Raw genomic sequence first — 16,124 nt, 5'->3', positions numbered from 1 at the left:
GTTCAATGTAAACTTGATCTCTGACCTTTGACTGATAAATAATAATTTTTAAGATAAGTTTCTTAAAATATGCTCTTTCTTTTGACAGCCCTTACAAAGTTCACCCAAAAGTACTCCATTAGTTTTTTAAAAAAATGTTATTTGAGTCCTAGCTTTTTTTCTGTGTTTAAGGCACATGCATTCATAATCCGTTTTCAGCAACGGGAACAGAGCGTGTTATGTCCCGAGCTTTGCAAACGGGCTCGGGGCGTTTGCAGGCGGTCCCGGGCAGGTGCAAGCTGCCTGGGACCAGACAGGCTGTTGCCAGCGCATATGCGCATGCACGGGTGCTGGCACGCGAAAAGTAACACATTGACCCGGGAAAGGCCTATATAAGAGGCCGGGAGTTTTGGGCATTGCCGAAGCATTCGATCTGTAAGCTAAATGAAGAATAAAGCAAATCTGAGAACTACAACTGCTTCTCGTGTCTTGCCATTTCGCGAGGGACTCAACAGAGCGAGTTATGGGTTTTGCCCTGGAAAGTAGCAAAATGTAACTGGACTTTCCTTGTTTTGCTTTTTTTCACTTCTCATGACTGAGAATCTCCATAGACACGTTTGTAGGAAAACATAATCTATAGAAAATGCAGTGTGAATGTATTCCTTCTTTTCTAAAACAGGCTTTTGAGGAAAATTGTCCTCCATTTTACCAGCTACACCAGTTTGAAAAGTACTGTCTTGCTGTCCCTTAATCTCTCTAATTTGGGAAAGATATTTCAGTTTCTTCCATTCTCTTTTACTCCTTTGTTCTAGGTTTTAACATTTTAATCATCTCACTTCCTTATAAATTGTTAACATATTTAGCCGGATGTCCTGAAAAATGGAATACAGTATGTGCAACGACGGAAGTATTGGGCATTTACCATGTAACAGTAGCCCAAATAGTACATTCTTGTATATATTTTTGGCCAAAAAGTGAAACACATACACAAAATTAATCAAGAAATAGGATGCAGTAGAAAAGGAGGGTGGCTCAGTTTTAATCACATAAAAACAGTTCTCAAACAGATGGGCAACACCATGACAAAAGCAAATGCCATTGCTTCCAGCAGTGAAGCATAGCATCTATGGAAATCAGATATATAAAATCTTTGACTCCCATAACATACAAAGTATTGTGTATTGCGTTTGTTGAGGCATAGACAGACCGATGTAACACAACTGCTCTTTATTGGTGCAAAAACACAGACGTGTCACTCTGATAGCTATTTATACATTGCCACCATTAGGCGGCGACCAATCAGTTTTAAAGGGTATTTTCCCCGCTTATTTTCAGACTGCAATTTCCCTCCAAAAAAAGTTGGAGACTCTTTCAAATATATAACAACTGTTCATAACAACCACAACTTTTCAAGCCAATACATAACACAAAGGAAAGGCAAATGCTAAAGATCTCACTTGGAAATCAAATGAGAAATGAGGAAATCAAATGAGAAATGAGGAAATCAAATGAGAAATGAGGAGATTTGATTGCCAGCTTCAGAGATGTCATAGCAGTAGGTTTAAAACAGAAATATGCTCAGACAAGACTCAGAGACTCTCTGTGAGGGAGAAGGGCTGTTTCAAATTTTAAATAAATAAAATAAATTGTATGTTTACCTACCAATAATGGATACAAAAAATAACACAGTAGTAGCCTTTACAACCACACACAATTCCATATCTGCTTGGATCACCTCTTACAAAATGTTTGCCACTTTGAGTTATTTACAAAAATAATAAAGGTGGGATATAAATTAATAAATGCATAAATGGTACTTATTCTCTGTTGGTCTGGTGGTAGCTGTGGTCACTTGATATTTTGCCAAAAATATTTTGCAAAGATTTTTGCCCTGGCATAGCTTTTTTCCAGACAAGCATCAGCCATTAGGGCTGGCAGTAATTTTTTTGAGCATTAAAAAGGATTTAATATCGGAGGGGACAATGAAGCATCTAATCAATCATAAGCACCTGTTGGCATTAGAGCATTGCATAATAATATTTACTGTATATCCAAATTAGGCTTGACAAAGATTAGTTCTCTGCTGTGATGCTAAATTCCTAGTCACAAATATGAGTCAGTTGCCAAGCATTTGAATTTTGATCACATGACCATGGGGATGCTACAAAGGTCAAAAGTGTGAAAAACAGTCATAAGTTACTTTTTCAGTACTGTTGTAACTTTGAATGGTCACTAAATGAACTGCATAAGTCAAGTACTTGTTATTATATAGACCAGGGGTCTTCAAACCTGGCCCTTTTATGACTTGTGGACTTCAACTCCCAGGATTCCTCAGCCAGCGTGTCTGGCTGAGGAATTCTGCGAGTTGAGGTCCACAAGTCGTAAAAGGGCCAAGTTTGACAGTGATATAGACAGTGATCTGGTCATTAACTACCTGTCAACATCCATCTCGAGAATCCAAATAAAACTCCAAGTTCATTTCGTTTCCAAAAAGGTTATTGTTTATTGAATATACACCTTGGTTATGTTGAAGAAAAACTAACTCTGAGGCTCCAACATCAATTCATAGACTTAAACAATAGTTTTCCCAGCCAAATCCCCAATGCCTTACATAATCCTTATCACAAATCCACTTTGTTATAGGAACCGTCTGCTTCAAATCCACACTGGTTCTGGTGTCCTTGACAAGGCTTCAAGTTCTCACGGTCTGCAGCTGAATCAAAAAGTTTCATTTCTCCATCTACCCACTTGAAAGTAACATCTCCCCCCCCCCTTTAATCTAAAGGGAAGATGAAACACAGAGGCATGTAGCTGCCAAAGTTACATTCATGACATCACCCAAAAACAAAAATTATGGTCTTGTCAAGTTATAAATATGGATGGCAATTTAATAGAAATGTTATTGAATAGATTAGGGCCTTTAAGTATTAGAACTGTTTTCTATGCTACAGTAACATTGGTTATTTATTGGCCGTCAATTCAGTGTTGACACTTAAAGACCACATAGATAGACCTTTTCTTTTTATAAGATGACCAATTATTAGCTTTTGCAATCTACCCAATAAGGTAAGAACAGTGGTACCTTTAAAATTCAGTCTACAGTATATGGCGAATGTATGGCACGTGTGCCAGAGGTGGCACTCAGAGCCCTCTCTGTGGGCACATGTGCCATCTCCCCAGCCCCACCTCCCCCTAAGGCCCCCTCCTCACCAGCAACCCCCCCCCGGAGGAGAGTTGCCCCTGAGCGTGGTCCACACGGAGCAGTGCAGCCAAGGACATGGCAGCAGGGGAGCGAGCACAGGACTCCGCCCTCGCACCCCATCGCATGCAGTTGATGCTGCGGGGTGCAGGCAGAGGGTGTGGCCACCATGGCGCTGCTGGGCCACCTGGGTGATCTGTGGCGGGCTGTGGAGGCGGTGAGTGGCCCTGTGAGCTAGGGGGGGTGGGGGCAGGGGGCAATGCGGGGGCAGTTTTGGGGCACTCAGTCTCTAAAAGGTTCGCCATCACTGGTGTATAAGGACTCTGTGTACATTTATCAGGGAAAGGGGCTCTCCTATTTGGTTGCACAGATGTGGATGCCATCAAGAGTCAGAGTTCATGAGAATGTGCCTATTAGCAATGGTCTCATTGGCTGCTGGTAGCATTCTAATTCAACATCTCTTCCTGTTGTAACTGCCACTTTGAACAGTTACTGGCCACTGTGAAAAAATACCTTTCTTGACTTTGGAGCTAGGCCCAAAATGCTATGACAGTTGGAACAGGATTAGCTTGGGATCATGGAACACGAACAGGACTGAAGCCAAAATGCAGGTTAGAACTGTACAATTCACATTAAACTGTACTATTTTTGCTACATCAGCCAAAATGTTAGTATCACCTTTATTTAAAAGCTAATAATGAAGCCTAAAATTCCAGGTAAACAGTAACAATTATTTTTTTCACTTTAAAGTAGATTGTTCTTTTTTTAAAAAAAGGCTTCTGAATCTCTAACAGTCACATGACACTCAGGTGTATATAAGTGATAATGATTACTTCCAGGTCAAAACATTTCAGTTTCTTCAGTCCTACAGATCATATTGCTATAAAGCCATGTAAGTATGCAGCCCCCCCCCTTCTTGCTTTCTAGTTTAAACACTCGATTTTTTGATTAATCAAGGTTTACTGACTATTTCCCCCCCTTTACTGCAGACCATAATTAAACAGAGACATTGGAGGGAATCTTCTTTGGCTATGATATCTAAGCTCCTTGAATTTTAAAGTGATAATACAAAATGTATATATTATTTTCTGAGCCCTCATGGTTGTTAAGATATGTAGGTTTGTATTAGTAGAAATGGAGCCACTTTTCTATAGAAAAAAATTGTAGGAAATGTTTAAAATGTGAATACAAATGAAAATCTTTTTTGTAACTCTATAACTGGAGACTGATTTTTCATGTAAAGGTTTTGAGATGTATGTTAGCCAAATTAGAAAATCCATCATACATTTCTCCCTCACCAATAAAAAGTCAATAACATAACATATAGAATAATATATAACGTAAGATAACATAACTCATAACATAACATACAATGTAACATAATATATAACATAACATAACGACACACGATACATGACATAACCATATTTATTGCCTTTTCACAATAATCAAATTCTACCACTTTGCTATGCTTATTGGTCAGGCTGTCCCTGTTTCTGAGGTTTTAAGAAAATAAGGGTGGGCAATTTGCTGAGCAATTTCTAACTGCTGGGAAGTGTAATTCAGCAACCTTAGAGGACAACAGGATCTACATCTTAGAGATGAATTTTGGAGAAGGCAACATCTCTGGATTGTAGGCCCACAATAGCTAAACATACTTGTAGGCCCACAATAGCTAAACATATTTTAGCCTAGCAAAATATGCCAGCTAGCCCATGTAATTAATTGATTTCAAAAAGTTGTGCGAACTCAACATTTGTGTGACAGATATCATACTTACAGGTAATAAATGGGAAAGACAGAAATTAATCCCAGTCATCAAATTAAACAACTGGATCCTTAATGGCACTACGATTGATGAAAGTTAGCCCAGAAGGAAATATTAAAAAGGGCAGAAAAATATATTTTTCCTCAAAAGGACTTTTTAAAACCAAACTTGGCCCCAAATCTATCTCTCTGCCCCAAGCAAGAGCTAGGCCCATACAAATGCAAATGTAAAACCATCAGAAAGTTGAAGCCAGAGCAATCAAGAAGACAAAAGAGAAGATCTGCATACCCCACCCAAACTCTAGGAGTCAGCCCCATCACCTGGGAAGCAGGATATGATAATAGAATTAAACCACAGATATCAAGGCCTAGACAAACACTCAGAAACAGCCTCAAGGTTCATGCCACAGGAACAGGAAACTATTCCAAACAAGGCTAGAGGGGGTATAAAAGCCTACTGCCCCATGTGCCTTGCCCTTCTCCTTCGCTCTCCTTCTCTCTCCTCTGTACTTTCCTGAAGACCATCTTTCTGCAATAAACTGTAACCTTCTTCCCAAAGCAGTCACCATGTTTGCTTATTTATTCCCGGCTTGGATGAACCAGGATGAAGACTTTACTTCTAACACTATCTGATAGACCAGTCATTACCTAATTTGGGAATGAAGAACAGAACCAATTGTTCCTTTAGAACTCCAGAAAAACAAGACTCTGGTTTTTCTGAATGGGCATGAAAAGTTTAGATGATTCCCACCACCACTTTAAGGCAGTCCCTCTTAAGAGAAAGCTTTTAATTAATGGTTTGGTTCATATCACTACAAAAGTGTGGCTAATTTATCTGGAATTAATGTAATGTGTAGAAGTTAAAATTCTCTCCTATTTTTCCTTTGTTCCTATTCTGATTTTCCTTCAAGATGACTTCTTTCTGCTTTCCCTTGAAAATGCTACATCTTTGAGATGAAACTGCCCTCTACTGCCTGAAGTTCCCTGTTCAGGTAGGCCAATGATGGATTACCTACAATTAAAACATTGCCATATTTTTTTCTTCCAGTTGTGTTTATAGAAATATAGCGCATGACAATTTGCATTAAAAAGGTTATGACTATATTCATGGAGTATGCTAGTCAGAAGGTAGTTATTTGTTGCTTAGTATTTAGGAGGTTGTGATTGTAAACTGTGGTTTCACATGATGTAAATCCAGCCAACTGAGGTTTATTCAGAAAACCACAGAGCAGTAAATCATCCCTCACTGTGTTATTGGAATGCAGTTAATTAACATCGCAATAGTATTCAGGTTTCTTGGTGCTTTCTAATCTTAAGTCCGTTATGGAGATGCTTAGCTAATTTGCAAGTATGCAGGAGGTTGAATGTTTGTACAATTTGAACAGGCCCCTTTTCTGCATACAGTCAACCATGTGTGCAGGGCAGTGGTGGCGACCCTATGGCACGCGCGCCATGCCCTAGAGATGGCAACCGTCCCTCTTTAACCAGCCGCTTGCTAACTCGCCGAAGTCCCACGTGGCCAGATGCATCCCGGCACGGCTGGTTTCCCTCCTCCCGGTCCCGTCCCTCCTGGCCTCGCATGCTCTCCTTTTCCCAGGCACGACCCACTGCATCGCCTCAGCTGTTGGCCAGTCATCCAGCTCAAAGGCAGCTTCTTTGAACTGCTGGTGCCGGGCTGTGGAGCCCCAGAGTGTACCGGTCGAGGGGCCAGCAGGCTGTGGCTGTTGATGGACACTATCGGCCCCCATGTGCTCGCTGGCCTCTGTGTGCAGGGGCTGATGGTGTCAGGCAGCAGTCGCCCCAGCCCTTGCTTTGCCCCATGGCAATGGCACCCCCGCCCTGCCTCACCTTACCCCGCAGGATGAGCCTCCTGCCTACTGCCCCATCTGCCAGAGACCCCCTGGATCTCCCCCAACCCTGCCCACCCCCCACAGGCATCCCTCCCCACGAATAACATTGAGGTGACCACGCCCACCTTGGCCACACCCACCCAGTCTGCCATGGCCATCACAGCCATGCCCACCCAGTAGGTCACGCCCACCTGGCACCCGGTTATAAATAAGTGGGTTTTTGGTTGCAGTTTGGGCACTCGGTCTCTAAAAGGTTCGCCATCACTGGTGTAGGGACTAATTTTAGTGAGGCTAGATATCTTCCATAGGATGAAACCCCATTTTCCTCCTCCAACCACACATGGTTGACTTGAGAGTCATCTTCAAAAGGTTAAAAAACACACTCATGGCATAGCTTAGTCAGCTGAAATAATCTGTGCAACTGACATAGTAATAACAGCACACAGTGATTGTTTTAAATGTATGAACCCAGACAACACACTGTTCACGAAGCACTAAAGATTGTTATTGTAAAAAATCAATATACTTTAAAAAAAAATAACAGCACACAGTGGTACCTTGGTACTCATTTTAATTGGTTCCAGGAGGCACAATGAGTACCAGAAACAATGAGTACCAAACATTTTTTTCCCATAAGGAATAATGTAATGAGTAACAAGGCAGCCGACACCAACAAGTTCTAACTTGTGCATCAAATACCAAACAAATGATGAGTACCGGACAAAATGTTCACATCAAAATCGATGAGTTTCAAAGTAGTTGAGTACTTAAGTGCCACTATGTATCAATTCCATTATAACAATTCCATAATTATGAAAAGCTTAAGGGACACATTAGCATCATGCCATCAATTGACAAAGCTGATGATAAAGATGATTCAACATCTGATCTCAATATATTGCATACTATAGATCAGTGGTGGCGAACCTATGGCACAGGTGCCAGAGGCAGCATTCAGAGCCCTCTCTGTGGGCATGTGTGCTGTCACCCCGGTCCTAGGCTTTCAGATGGGCTTTATAAAACCTTTTCACTTTAGGCCTCCGCCACCGTGTGCAAAAAAAAAAAAAAGGTTCAATCAATCAGTCAATTTCAACTTCTCATGGGAGAAAAAAAAGATCTTGCAAAGTTGGAATTGATTGACTGAACTTTTTAGTCCCACCCAGTCTGCCGTTACCACCGAAGCCACACCCACCCAATGGGCCACACCCAGCCAATGGGCCACAACCACCTGGCACCCGCCAATGCATAAGTGGTTTTGGGTTACAGTTTGGGCACTTGGTCTCTACAAGGTTTGCCATCACTGCTGTAGATGTATTCCCCCCCTCCAGATGTTGCTAAATTTCCAACATTGCTCTAGCAAGTCTGACTAATAATGGGAGATACAGGATTTACTTATTATATAAATATATACCACACCTTTCATTCAAGAGCTCTTTCAAAGCATCAGTGAAATGGCAGCAAGAGTTTCCCTGGAGATCAAGAAAATCAAGATGGCAGCTATAACTCTGTGATCAAATCTGTTGTTGTTAATTGCGAAGTCGCGTCCGACCCATCGCGACCCCATGGACAACGCTCCTCCAGGTCCTCCTGTCCTCCACCATCTTCTGGAGTCCATTTAAATTCACACCTACTGCTTCAGTGACTCCATCCAGCCATCTCATTCTCTGTCGTCCCCTTCTTCTATTGCCCTCAATCTTTCCCAGCATTAGGCCCTTCTCCAGTGAGTCCTTCCTTCTCATTAGGTGGCCAAAGTACTTGAGTTTCAACTTCAGGATCTGGCCTTCTAAAGAGCAGTCGGGGTTGATCTCTTCTAGGACTGACCGGTTTGAACGCCTTGCAGTCCAAGGGACTCGCAGGAGTCTTCTCCAGCACCATAGTTCAAAGGCCTCAATTCTTTTGCGCTCAGCCTTTCTTATGGTCCAACTTTCACAGCCATACATTGCAACTGGGAAAACCATGGCCTGGACTATACGCACTTTTGTTGGCAGGGTGATGTCTCTGCTTTTTAGTATGCTGTCTAGATTTGCCATAGCTTTCCTCCCCAGGAGCAAGCGTCTTTTAATTTCTTGGCTGCAGTCCCCATCTGAGGTGATCTTGAGCCCAGAAAAATAAAATCTGTCACTACCTCCATTTCTTCCCCATCTATTTGCCAGGAATTGAGAGGGCCGGATGCCATGATTTTGGTTTTCTTAATGTTGAGTTTCAAGCCAACTTTTGCACTCTCCTTCTTCACCCGCATCAAGAGGCTCTTTAGTTCCTCTTCACTTTCTGCCATTAGAGTGGTATCATCTGCATATCTTAGGTTGTTGATATTTCTCCCGGCAATCTTAATTCCAACTTTTGATTCATCTAGCCCTGCCTTTCTCATGATGTGCTCTGCATATAAGTTAAATAGGCAGGGCGACAGTATACAGCCTTGCCGGACTCCTTTTCCAATTTTGAACCAATCAGTGGTTCCGTGTTCAGTTCTCACTGTTGCTTCTTGACCCGCATATAGGTTTCTCAAGAGACAAATGAGATGGTCTGGTACTCCCATCTCTTTAAGAACTTGCCACAATTTGTTCTGATCCACACAATCAAAGGCTTTTGCATAGTCAATGAAGCAGAAGTAGATGTTTTTCTGGAACTCCCTAGCTTTCTCCATGATCCAGCGTATGTTGGCAATTTGATCTCTAGTTCCTCTGCCTCTTCGAAATCCTGCCTGTACTTCTGGTAGTTCTCGATCCACATACTGCTGGAGTCTAGCTTGTAGGATTTTAAGCATAACTTTACTAGCATGTGAAATGAGTGCAATGGTGCGATAGTTTGAACATTCTTTGGCATTGCCTTTCTTTGGAATTGGAATGTAAACTGACCTTTTCCAATCCTGTGGCCACTGTTGAGTTTTCCAAATTTGCTGGCAAATTGAGTGTAGCACTTTTACTGCATCGTCTTTTAAGATTTTTGAATAGCTCAGCTGGAATACTGTCACCTTCACTAGCTTTCTTGTTGCTCAGATTTTCTAAGGCCCACTTCACATTCTAGGATGTCTGGTTCAGGTCAATGACCATCTCATTGTGTTATCTGGGATATTAAGCTCATTCTTGTATAGTTCTTCTGTGTAGTTTTGCCATCTCTTCTTAATCTCTTCTGCCTCTGTTAGGTCTCTGCCATTTTGGTCCTTTATCATGCCCATCTTTGCATGGAACGTTCCCTTCATATCTCCAATTTTCTTGAAGAGATCTCTGGTCCTCCCTATTCTGTTGTTTTCTTCTATTTCTTTGCACTGTTCATTTAAGAAGGCATTCTTATCTCTTCTAGCTACTCTCTGGAATTCTGCATTCAATTGGGTGTATCTTTCTCTTTCTCCTTTGCCTTTCGCTTCCCTTCTTTCCTCAGCTATTTGCAAAGCTTTCTCAGACAGCCATTTTGCTTTCTTGCATTTCTTTTTCTTTGGGATGGTTTTAGTTGCTACCTCTTGTACAATGTTGTGAACTTCCATCCATAGTTCTTCAGGCACTCTGTCTATCAGATCCAGTTCCTTAAATCCATTTGTCACCTCTACTGTATATTCATCAGGAATATGATTTAGTTCATACCTGAGTGGCCTAGTGCTTTTCCCTACTTTTTTCAATTTAAGCCTAAATTTTGCAACGAGAAGCTCATGATCTGAGCCACAGTCAGCTCCTGGTCTTGTTTTTACTGACTGTATAGAGCTTCTCCATCTTTGGCTGCAGAGCACATAGTCAATCTGATTTCTATGTTGACCGTCTGGTGATGTCCATGTGTAGAGCCGTCTCTTGGGTTGTTGGAAAAGAGTGTTTGTTATGACCATTGTATTCTCTTGACAAAATTCTATTAGCCTGTGCCCTGCTTCATTTTGTACTCCAAGGCCAAACTTGCCTGTTACTCCGGTTATCTTTTGGCTTCCAATCCTTAGCATTCCAATCCCCCATGATGATAAGGACATCATTTTTTGGTGTTAATTCTATAAGGTGCTGTAGGGCTTCATAGAACCGGTCAAATCTGTACCCCTTTGTAATATGTTTAGGAACTGCCATCTCAACTTTTATTAGTGGCTCTGTCAAGCTGGATCATGGCCTTTAGGGGGGAGAACAGCAAATCTTTTTACCCATGTGACTTCCTGAACCAAAATGCCCATCCAAATCCATATTTTCTACCATGAAAAGCTTCAGAGCAATCTTGCTTTCATCTAAAGGAAGATTAAAGGGTAAATTTCTACTTGAAAAAGTAGTGAGTGACTGTTCTAGTCAAATCTCCTTTTCCTGTTGTATAGGGATCAGATTACCTGGCATTTCTTATTATTATGAAAAATGTTTACATTCTACCTAGTTTGATGCTTAGTTTGCAAAAACAAAAAAAAAGATGCATGAGAACTATTCTCATTTATACCTGAGGCACACCTTGAAGTACAGTTGTAACTAGTATTCCAACCAGTTTCTTATTGAGATGTATATGAATTCATGGTGACAGGGGACTAATAAATAGATTGTCCCTAACAACAATAATACAATTTATGTGAAATATAGCACTTTAGGCAGTCCAGTGTTGTTCATTTAAAATTTCAGTTGTTTTAAAACAATAAGAAAAATATCAGTTTAAACAATTTCTTTCCCTTTTCAAATGTACATCCTGGATTTGGGGCTGAGTGATCCTTTACACAGTTGAAGAGAAATCCAAACATTGGTCTTTGTTTGGTCTTATTGATCCTAATGCTAAAAGCACAGCTGGGTTTCAGGTTTATATGTAAGAGAAATTTCTGTTTATCTTTGTACACATGGGAAGTGATCTTGTAGTGGTGCAGTTCTAGACCTACTAACACAGGTGTAAATCCTACTGATCTCAGCAAGATTTATTCCTTAGTAGAATTGTGTCACATTATAAGTCCCACCAAATGAAGTTGGGATGATTTCTAGTGGAACTACACAAAATCAAACAGCCAGATATTTCCACAGCCAAGAGAAACCACAGGCAAAAAAAAAAAAAGATATCTTGGGGAAAAAAGTATAGAAAGTAATATGTCCATTCTGCTTAATATAATTTTAAATATACGCTTTTTGAGCCAAACTCCACTTATTTGGTGGATATCATAGTACCACCAGATAGCCTCCTATAGCTCTTCAGAATTTGCGGTCTCTGACCGCCAAAACTGTCTAACTGTTATAGTTAACCTATTTTATTGCACTTTCCTAATTTAAACAGAACATGGATAAAGGCTCTCCTCCCTCCTTCTTCTTCAGGGCCAGATCCAATCTTTTTTCAAATTAAAAAAGAATGAGAAATCCCCAAGCAGAGTTTTACAACATGCCATGTTTTTTGAGTCTCAAGTACAAATATATATGCTTTTCCATATTGCTACTTAAAGAACAACTTCAATAGTTGAAGGGAAAAAATGTCCTGTTGCTCTGATTTTTTTTTTTTTTTTTTTTGAGGACTTTTCTCTTTAAATACTGGCAGTGCTTTTACATAAATGCAAGGAATGTGTTTCCAAGCTTCAATTTATAAATGTGATTAACTTTCTCTGGGTTATCCTTGTAAATTGCAGGAAGGCACAGTGATGGTGACTCCAGCCCGGCATACGTCAGTTGACTTCAATATCACTACCTCAGAGCTGAAAAATCTGATGCAGTTTCGAAAGAAAGAAGCTGTGCACAAAATAAAAGAATTATACGGTGACGTCTTTGAAATCTGTAATCGTCTGAAAACATCTCCTGCAAGTGGAATATCTTCATCAGAAGTAGAGCTTAGGAAATCTGTGTTTGGAAAGAACTTTATACCTCCTAAGAAGCCCCTAACATTTCTTGAATTGATATGGGAAGCACTGCAGGATATTACATTATGTATCTTGGAAGTTGCAGCCCTCATATCACTGGGGCTTTCGTTTTATCATCCTTCAGGGGTAAATCTTGCAGCATGTCGTTTGGAGGAATTCGAAGGAGAAGAAGAAGAAGGAAACACCGAATGGATTGAAGGTTCTGCTATTCTTCTATCAGTTGTTTGTGTGGTGCTGGTGACAGCTTTCAATGACTGGAGCAAGGAAAAACAGTTCAGGGGACTGCAGCATCGCATTGAAAAGGAGCAAAAAGTTACTGTCATCAGGAGTGGGGATATAACACAGGTCCCAGTAGTTGACTTAGTGGTTGGGGATGTCATGCAAATCAAATACGGGGATCTTCTAGCAGCTGATGGTCTGCTTCTCCAAGGCTACGATTTGAAACTAGATGAAAGCTCCCTTACCGGGGAATCTGATCAAGTCAAGAAGAATTTAAGTCAGGATCCTATGTTGTTATCAGGTACCCACGTGATGGAAGGCTCTGGGAAAATGGTTGTTACAGCTGTTGGTATTAACTCACAAACTGGTATTATCCTTACTTTACTTGGAGTTGGAGAGCATGAGAAACCAAAAGAGACCAACAAGAATGGTTCCCCTAAGACCAAAGAAGGGAAAAAAGTTGATAAGAAGGAAACAGAGGAAACTGAGGAAAGCTCCCCAAAACCTACTGGGCACAAAAAAGAAAAATCTGTCCTTCAGGGAAAACTTACCAGATTAGCCGTGCAAATTGGCAAAGCTGGGCTGGCAATGTCTGTCATCACCGTCACTGTTCTTATAGCCTCTTTCTTCATTCGAACATTTGTGGTTGAGAAGCGCATTTGGACTGTTGAATGTACGCCTGTGTATGTACAATATATAGTGAAATTCTTTATCATTGGCGTGACGATTTTGGTTGTAGCCGTGCCTGAGGGTCTCCCACTTGCGGTAACCATCTCCCTTGCCTATTCTGTGAAGCAAATGATGAGAGATAATAATTTGGTCAGGCATCTGGATGCCTGCGAAACTATGGGCAACGCAACAGCCATTTGCTCAGATAAAACCGGGACCTTAACAATGAACAGAATGACAGTGGTTCAGATTTTTATTGGGGGTAAACATTACAAAATTGTTCCTGACTCTACTTTAATTCATCCAGCTTTATTGGCTTATCTGCTGAAGGGTGTTTCTGTTAACTGTGCTTATACGTCCAAGATCCTGAAACCTGAAGTAGAAGGAGGCCTGCCCCGTCAAATTGGCAATAAAACGGAATGTGCTTTACTGGGCTTGCTTATAGAACTAAATCTGAATTATGAGGCTATGAGGACTAAGATACCAGAAGAAATGTTGTATAAAGTGTATACCTTCAATTCCGACAGGAAGTCTATGAGCACAGTTTTGAAAAATGCTGCTGGTGGCTATCAGCTCTTCAGCAAGGGTGCTTCTGAAATACTCCTTCAAAAATGCACCAAAATATTGAACTCTGCTGCAGAGCGTGAGCCTTTTTCCAGAAAGGATAGGGAAAATGTGATAAAAAATGTGATTGCCCCAATGGCTTCTGAGGGACTCCGAACCATCTGTATTGCTTTCAGAGATTTTCCAGGTGGCCCTGATTCAAACGAACCAGAATGGGATGAGGAGGACACTATTATTAAGGATTTAACCTGTGTTACAGTTGTGGGCATTGAAGATCCAGTGAGACCCGAAGTTCCAGACGCAATCAGGAAGTGTCAGAACGCTGGCATTGTTGTCCGTATGGTCACGGGGGATAATATTAACACAGCACGGGCAATCGCCGCGAAATGTGGGATTCTGCGACCCGGGGAGACCTTCCTGTGTTTAGAGGGGAGTGAGTTTAATAGATTAATTCGTAATCAAAATGGGGAGATCAAACAAGAATTGATAGACAGGATCTGGCCTACCCTAGCCGTGCTTGCAAGATCCTCCCCAGCTGATAAGTACAACTTGGTGGAAGGGATCATCAACAGCAATATCACAGAGCAAAGACAAGTGGTAGCAGTCACTGGGGATGGTACTAATGACGGGCCGGCATTAAAAAAGGCTGATGTTGGCTTTGCCATGGGGATTGCTGGAACAGATGTAGCTAAGGAAGCTTCTGATATTATTCTTACTGATGACAATTTTTCAAGCATTGTAAAAGCAGTGATGTGGGGTAGAAATGTGTACGATAGCATTTCCAAATTTCTTCAGTTTCAACTGACCGTCAATGTGGTAGCCGTGATCGTTGCTTTTACAGGTGCCTGCGTCACCCAGAATTCCCCTCTGAAGGCAGTTCAGATGCTGTGGGTTAATCTCATTATGGATACCTTTGCCTCTCTCGCTTTAGCCACAGAAAAGCCAACCGAAGCATTGCTGAAACGGAAGCCTTATGGCAGAAATAAGCCACTCGTCTCCCGTATAATGATGAAAAATATTTTCTTACATGCCATTTATCAGCTGGTAGTGGTCTTTTCACTACTGTTTGTAGGAGAAAGATTATTTGATATTGAAAACGGACGAATCTCGACACTGCAGTCCCCACCTACCCAGCATTACACTATTATATTTAACACATTTGTAATGATGCAAATTTGTAATGAAATCAATGCACGAAAGATTCACGGAGAACGGAATGTTTTTTCGGGAATATTTAAAAATAGCATTTTTTGCTGTGTCACTCTAGGAACCTTGATTGTACAAATTATAATTGTTCAGTTTGGAGGGAAGCCCTTCAGTTGCACAGCACTTACCCTAGAGCAGTGGCTGTGGTCCCTCTTTTTTGGCCTGGGGTCCTTGGTATGGGGACAAGTCATCATTAGTATTCCTACCAGATATATGTGGTTCCTGAAAGAAATTGGACAGCAGCCTCTCAAGGAGGAGATAACAGGACAAGTAACTGAAGAGATTGACTATGGTGAACAGGAACTGCGTCACAGCCAAATTTTGTGGTGCAGGGGCTTAAGCAGAATACAGGCTCAGTGCCGAGTAGTGAATGCCTTTCGCTATCCTATATATAAAAATCCACACTCAACAATGAGCAGTAAAACTATCTGACCAGACACTAAAGCAGATTCTGAAATGGTGGTTTGATTCTTGGGGACATGTTGATTTCAAAAGAGTAATGTGCACGTCGGCTCCAGTAAGAAATGGATGGGGAATGGAGGGAGGGGGGGGGCTTCACAGCAGACGGTGAAGAAGACACGTTTTTGAAGCTATCTAGCAAAATAGAAGTTTCTGGTCTGAACCTAATTCCTAGTAAAGGGGAGAAAGCGTAAGAAATCAATACAGCAATACAATTAACACTTTCTTATGTAGGGGTCTAATCATTATGTTAAGCAGACTTGTCCTGGATTTTGAGACGTTAATTTCTTTTTTGCAAAAAAAAAGATGCCTTCAGAGAAAAGAGGAGCGATGAAGCCAAAAATCCATGTCTTTAATTTTTTTATATTTATATATTTATTAATTGAAAGGTGATATTCTTATAAATGATAGGTGTTAAACAGCATTTATGTTTGCTCCT

The 16,124-nt window shown here is 41.1% G+C and overlaps 1 protein-coding gene across 1 annotated transcript; it reads left to right on the top strand.

Annotated features, from left to right (window-relative positions):
- The first annotated feature begins 3,687 nt into the window (after nt 1–3,687).
- LOC120299657 (plasma membrane calcium-transporting ATPase 1-like) lies at nt 3,688–15,743 on the top strand. The gene is made up of 3 exons (XM_039324685.1): nt 3,688–3,789; nt 5,857–5,937; nt 12,341–15,743. Exon 3 carries the CDS (start codon nt 12,353–12,355, stop codon nt 15,656–15,658), a length of 3,306 nt encoding a protein of 1,101 aa, XP_039180619.1. The 5' UTR covers nt 3,688–3,789; nt 5,857–5,937; nt 12,341–12,352; the 3' UTR covers nt 15,659–15,743.
- Nucleotides 15,744–16,124: the final 381 nt, after the last annotated feature.

This window comes from Crotalus tigris, unplaced genomic scaffold (assembly GCF_016545835.1).
Source record: "Crotalus tigris isolate CLP2741 ecotype Arizona unplaced genomic scaffold, ASM1654583v1 scf7180000024304.1987388, whole genome shotgun sequence".
Lineage (NCBI taxonomy): Eukaryota > Metazoa > Chordata > Lepidosauria > Squamata > Viperidae > Crotalus > Crotalus tigris.
Note: the sequence above shows the minus strand (reverse complement) of the source record. Positions and strands in the feature narration are given on the sequence as shown.

Coding starts and splice junctions, on each gene's coding strand:
- LOC120299657 (XM_039324685.1), top strand. CDS start 12,353: ATGGTGACTCCAGCCCGGCATACGTCAGTTGACTTCAATATCACTACC.